The sequence below is a fragment of the Morus notabilis genome, unplaced genomic scaffold, assembly GCF_000414095.1.
Source record: "Morus notabilis unplaced genomic scaffold, ASM41409v2 Scaffold604, whole genome shotgun sequence".
In the NCBI taxonomy this organism is placed as follows: Eukaryota; Viridiplantae; Streptophyta; class Magnoliopsida; order Rosales; family Moraceae; genus Morus; species Morus notabilis.
In genome coordinates this window covers 365,421-371,629 of record NW_010362300.1, presented here as the reverse complement: position 1 = coordinate 371,629, position 6,209 = coordinate 365,421, and the positions used below count along the sequence as shown (strand labels likewise).

Genomic DNA, 6,209 nt, shown 5'->3' with positions numbered 1-6,209 from the left:
TTAACAGAGAACACAACATTTTCTCAAATTTAATCAATGCCGCTGCTCAAAAGTAATATAGTGCTCGAATTATGAAATGAAAATGTAGTCAACAATTAAACAGCATCCTAGAAAAAGCCCCTCACGAGCTAAATAAGACCATTAAGTTAGACGACAAGTCACAAGAGTAGTAATCTGCGGGAGTGGGGGGCTCTCTCAGACTCGGTGGCCTGCTAGTTTTACTTCTTCCTTTTCTTGGGTGGCTGGAGAGCTTCCTCGTCATCATCCTCTTCATCCTCCTCATCCTCTTCTTGCACAACTACCTCTTCCTCTTCCTCTTCACCATCGCCATCGTCATCGTTGTCATCATCATCGTCGTCATTGTCATCATCATCGTCGTCATCATCGTCATCATCGTCGCCATTTTCTTCGTCATCCTCTTCTTCCCCACCATTCTCTTCGGCACCTCCAGCTCCACCTTCCGAGCCCTTCTTAGAGTTACTCTTGTTGGAATTTTTCCCGAAATCTCCTCCATCTTCAGACGAGAGGTCCTCTTCACCTTCTCCAAATCCACCCTCTCCATCATCGCCATCTTCTTCATTGTCATCCCCCTCAGCATCAGCTGGTTCGCCCTCACACTGCGTGTGAAGGTCTCCTTGGATAATGGCTTTGTTAATTGGCACGGACCCAGAAAGATCCTGCAACCAGTTTTTGGAAAAGCACAATGCAATATTATGAACATTTTCAGTGGACTTCCGAGTCCGTGATTCATAATTGGTTATGCTCAAAAGTAATGAATAGTAAAAACAGGGAATAGTAATAAATTTGGTGAAACAAAACAAAAATGGGGATGTCATAAGTCTAATTGCTAAAGGATCACTCGTTTTGCAAATAGCCCAGGCACAAGAATGAAACTTTCTTTTCTTTTCTTCTTTTAGTAGTGGTGGTGGAATATGCTGCCAACAGAAAAGGAAAAGAAATGCTTTAACAAGGCAGACACCAGGGACATTATTAGGAATCCCATTTTGTGAAGTGATGCTCAATTTATTGCATAAAGAGGAGAATCTTTTTTTTTATGATTTTTTTTTTTATAAGAGAATAATCTTGGATCTGATAAAAGAACCGAGCAGAAAATGTCCTATGCAAATGTGGAAGGAAAAAGTAAAAAAAAGTGATTCTATTATTAGTAATGTCCAAGGAATTGTAATATAGAGACAGAAACTTTTAAATCTTCAACCACTAGAATGATCTATCTAGAAAGCAGAACTCATTTCAAGCTGTCACTGATAAAAGTCAGTACGAGTGAAGTTGCAGAGGCATATGATTGACCATCTCCAACCCATTATTTTAGAGTATTTTCTTTTCGAGGAAAGAGTTGTTCTATTTTCAAACAACATTAACTAAATAAAATTATTGAGAGAGAGTCTATGGTAGGGGCAGTACTTTCCTCCTACCAGTAGGGTACATTATAAAGACCGTTGAATTAAGATCCAAGGGCTGTTAGAAGTTGAGCTCATTAAAGAAAAAATAATCTTGGATATTGAAGATTGAAAACAATCCATATGAATCGATCAAATGGAAGACAACAATCACATTTATGAATCGATCAATTTGGAGAATGCCGTAAGCTGACAAAACCCATAAACAGGTTTTGCTCTTCTTAGCCCATCAAAGAATAATCCAAACAAGTTGAGATGAAAACAAAAGGAGAACTACGATATAAATAGGAGAGACACCCAGTACAAGATTATAATTGAAAGTGAAGAAAATAAAAAAAAAAGTAATTGCGGCCCAAAATCAAAAAACCCAATTTGAGAACTTCCATATAACAAAAACACCTAGAAAAGAGCGATTCCAGATCAGGACAAACGGGAAGAAAGAGAGGGAGAGAAGATGAATATGGTGAAACTCTAGAAACCATATCCCAAATTTGCAGAGACCACCCACATCAGTCAGGAATCCTAAAACATGTGAGCAAAGAATATAGCTTGCCCAGATGCATAATAATGAAGGAAAATATAAACTTTTTTTTTTCTTTATAAGAATTAGAGACTCAACAATAACAACTGAAAAATTAATTTGAAATCAAATTAATGCTCAGATGAGCAAGTTTTATATTTTAAGTTGTTCTGCTTGATTTTGTTCTTTTGCAAGTTGTTTTGGTGGATTTGAAATCGTAATGGCCTCAACGTAATCATCAACTCAAACATTCAAAGCGTTTTTTTTCTTCTTAATAATATATAATCAGGTGTTGTAAGGACTACATTAAACACTTTAAATCTTCACTAAGATCAAATATTGACTCTTGGATTGCACCCTACCGGTAGGGGCAAAGTACATCCCCTACCATAGACTTTCCCAATCATTAAATAACAAAAAAAAAAGATACAAAAGGAACAAATTTTGTTGAAAATTATGCAATTAGGGTAAAATATGAATTATTATATATTTTTATGGGTCAATTTTTGTTTAAACTCAAAAAATTTAATTTTAAAAAGAAAATCATGTAGCGCAAAAGCGCCATATGAATAGAGGAGCGCCATGTATGACGCTCCACTGTTGAAAACTCCAAAATGGAGTTGAAGAAAAATGAGTCCGGAGGAGATGATTTCACGGGCCAAAGGGGGAATTTAACTCCAACGTGGAGTTCGGTTGGAGATGGTAGGTGGCAACTTCCTTAGTTTCCACTTTCCAACCTATAAGCACCATTGGGTGTTCCCCCTTTTGTTCCTTACTCCAAAAAAGTAGGAAAAGAAAATGAAGAAGTCAGATGAATAAGGAAACAATAACCAAATGAGGTGTAGCATGTGGTACACTAAAGTCTAGTGAATAATACTTCGTGAATGAATTTGGTGTGCACTCGTGTATCTAGATTTGTCTTTTGTCTAGAAATCTCCCTAGGCATGAGAATGTTTCAGAACCAAATTTCAAAAGCGTTCAAACACAATTAGGAAAGACAACTCCTAAAAAGGAGAAAGAAACAAATAAAAAAAGAAAAGAAAAGAAAAAAGCAGAAGCTCAATCCTTGTCTTTAGAGGCGAATAAGAAAAATCAGTGAGGGTACAATAAAAAACATAACAAAATATATATATTTTTTGTATCAAATAGGACAGTAGGGAATTTCTCTTGTGCACTGGTATTTTTACCTTATCAGCCGCCGAATCTGTATTATTTTTCAATCTGATTTAACTTTTAATTAAATTAAATACAGATTTAACGGCTTATAAACAGAGAACACCAATGTTTTCAAAAAAGAGAACACCAAAAAAAGTCCCTATTAAATATTCTAAATAAAAACCATCTTAAATAGAAGAACAATTATTAGGGAGATTCTTTAATACGCTAATGTACTAGTAGGTGAGATATAGGCTTCGTTCGTTTCGCTGATTCGAGTTTAAAATTTAAGTTTTGTTACAGTAAAAAGCTCTCACAAATAATCACATCTAACTTTTTTACTACAGTAAAAAGCTCTCACATACAATCACATCTTAACTCAAATTCTAAACTCGAATCATCGAAACGAACGAGGCCATAATTGACTTAACGTACCAAAAAAAGTCCTTATTCAAATTATTAGACTTCTATACAAACAAAATTTTAGATTTACACATGTATTTCCATGTGTAATAAGAAAAAGAAATTGAAAATCAATAATCAATAATCAACAACTACAGAAACCACTGGATAGACACGTTCCAAGTATCACCTATTCCAACCAAAACATTAGTAGGGTAATAGATTCTCCTTAACTTTTGATATCCTAACACTCCCGACAGGACAAAATTTTTTAGTGTCAGTAGGCCCCACGAGCAATTTCGCAAAAACCGAAAAGTGGGGTCCGCGGTGCTTTTTTTTTTTTTCTTCCTGATCGGTCCGCGGTGTATTAAGTACAAGTACAATACAAACTCATATATTTTTTTGAGGAATAATAATATTGGATCTCAAAGCGACACCATAAATCACATTTAATAAAATAATTCTGTGTCCGAATTTTAAAGTGAAAAATCATTATAATAATAACAATAATAAAAAATTTCAGCACCTAACCCTACCGAAAACATGGGAAAAAAGAGACCCAGCGTAACAATATTTAAAAAAAGAAATTTACTATATAAAAAAAACCTAGTAATAGTTTTGAACACTTTACATTTACCTTTAGAGGAAATATATCCTGATGTTTTACGAAATTAGTACGGGTTAAAGTGCATGGAGCGATTTGAAACCCTAAAAACCCGAAAAATTAGTTATTAAAAAAAAAACGGAAAAATTAGATCGATGATCCAATTCCCTCCACACTACTAGTGAAAGAGACCAAAATCGTGTCAAGTAAACATTAGGGTTGCAAGGAAAAAAAATATATCAGGGGTTGTGGGTGAAAATAACCCTAAAACAAATAAAAGAAAAGAATTTCACCGTAAATCAAATATTTTTAATCGTTAAATATACATATTTTTTAACTTTTATGTACCAAACAGATCTGATCTGACAAAAAATATTTAACATATGTTATGTTAACGTACAAAAAGTCCTTAAAAAGAAATAAGAATAAAATAAAACAATGGCGTAAGTTAGCAGATAAAATACGCTAATCCTCTGTCACCAGTTTACAGGTTCTAGAACAACCAAACCCAAACTCAAACTCAAGTCAAAATAAACGGTCCGAAGGACTATGGTTAACAAGAATCCGTAATAGATTTAGAGGAAAACAAAAAATAACCAGTAAAAGTTGAAAAAAAAAAAAAATCTAAAGGGTCAAAAAAAATAATAAAAGAATATGACACCGGAAAAATCACCTAAATAAGCGGAGGAAGATTTTCTTTTCTTTTCTTTTTCCTTAAAAAAATTACAGAAGGATAATTTAGATTTTTTTTTTTGGCTGAACATGGAGGAAAAATTATGAAATGGAGACCAACCACAAACACACGCGCATATTAGCAAAAACCATGGGAGCACAGAATGACCAAAAAAAAAAAAAAAACTGAGAAAAGAGATCGCAAATTTAGAAGGGAAAGTTCAAAGAAACTTACGAGAACCAAAAGCTGGCTTTTGAGCAGAGCCGAGACAAGCAAAGCCGCTAAAGCCTCGCCGGCGCACGTTAGCGCGCCGTTAACTCCCACCGAACTGTAGTTAGTTTCCATCTGTTGTTTTAGCAAACAGCGACTCACACCTACAACCACTAAACAAAATAATAATAATAATATGTTGTCAGCTCTTGGCCGTCGGATCTGTCCCTTAAATCTTTACAGCCGTCGGATCTATAAACAAAAAACGTAAATATTTTTGTAAAAATACGAAAAATCGCGTTTTTTGGGAAAAAAATAAAAATAAAAAGTATTTGTAGTAACAGATTTTCTAGGGAAAAGGACAAAGAAAAACTTTCAGCTGCGAAGAGGAAAATCGCCGGCGAAAAGCTTTCGACGGCTAGTTAAGGGAGAGTTTTCACCGGAAAACTCGTCGGAATAGCCGGAACCAGAAACTTCTGACGAGCGAAAAAAATAAGAGGTCAAAAACCTAATCGGAGATGAAATTCGGTGAATTCAAACCTGGAAAACGGAAAGGAGATCGTGGAATTGACGAGCGAAGCGAGAAAAACTAAACCTTGAAGAAACGAAAATCCGAAAAGAAAGTGGATTAGTGGAGGTGAGACAAATAGAAAGGAAAAAGGAAAAGATGGAAGGAAAATTGGGAGGAAAAATTCTTACCAGGAAGAGAGATCTAAGGTCGTAGATAGCAGATCTGGGAGTTTCAGGCTCTAAAACCCGAAGAAAAAAGCATCAGAGGCTCCGTTCATTTTGGACCGTCCGATCGTGATCGTGGAAAACACAAAGAAACCAAAGATATAGAAATATCAGAGCCCAGGGAGCGAGAGAGAGAGAGAGAGAGAGAGAGAGCGGGTACTGGTGAGTGACTGCCCGTAATTCTTCCAGTAAGGTTTCGGGCAGTTCGGGCAGCGTCCTGACGATGGTAAAAAGTGAGAGAGGATTTGTGTTTTGAGCTGCCCGAAGAAGAGGTAGGGAGTAAGGACAAGTGTGGGTTTCGCATAATATTATCTTATTATGATTTAGCAAATATATTTTTTTTAAATTGTTTTTAAATTTATTTTATTGCTCGGGAAATCAGAAAAGATTTTTATATTTTAGTCCACTAACTACTAACAAACCTTAAATTAAAAGAAAAGGGAATATTATCTTTACTATTTTATCCCATGTGTTTCGATTTTGTTTAAAAAA

The 6,209-nt window shown here is 35.2% G+C and overlaps 1 protein-coding gene across 2 annotated transcripts; it reads right to left on the bottom strand.

Moving 5' to 3' along the window:
• Positions 1-5,994, bottom strand: LOC21403016 (pheromone-processing carboxypeptidase KEX1). 2 transcript variants are annotated; one of them, XM_024167856.1, is made up of 4 exons: positions 5,682-5,994; positions 5,523-5,577; positions 5,007-5,155; positions 1-677 (listed from the first exon to the last, which is right to left on the bottom strand). In XM_024167856.1, the coding sequence occupies exons 3-4, from the start codon at positions 5,115-5,117 to the stop codon at positions 219-221; spliced, it is 570 nt and encodes a 189-aa protein (XP_024023624.1). In that variant the 5' UTR covers positions 5,118-5,155; positions 5,523-5,577; positions 5,682-5,994; the 3' UTR covers positions 1-218. The 2 variants fall into 2 exon arrangements, with proteins under 2 accessions (XP_024023624.1, XP_010099920.1); XM_010101618.2 differs by having other exon boundaries at positions 5,007-5,146.
• Positions 5,995-6,209: the final 215 nt, after the last annotated feature.

Bases quoted from the DNA above. Each gene is read 5' to 3' on its own strand.
- LOC21403016 (XM_024167856.1), bottom strand. From the start codon at position 5,117: ATGGAAACTAACTACAGTTCGGTGGGAGTTAACGGCGCGCTAACGTGC. The intron at 678-5,006 runs GTAAGTTTCTTT...AACTGGTTGCAG, and splicing joins AAAGCCAGCTTTTGGTTCTC to GATCTTTCTGGGTCCGTGCC.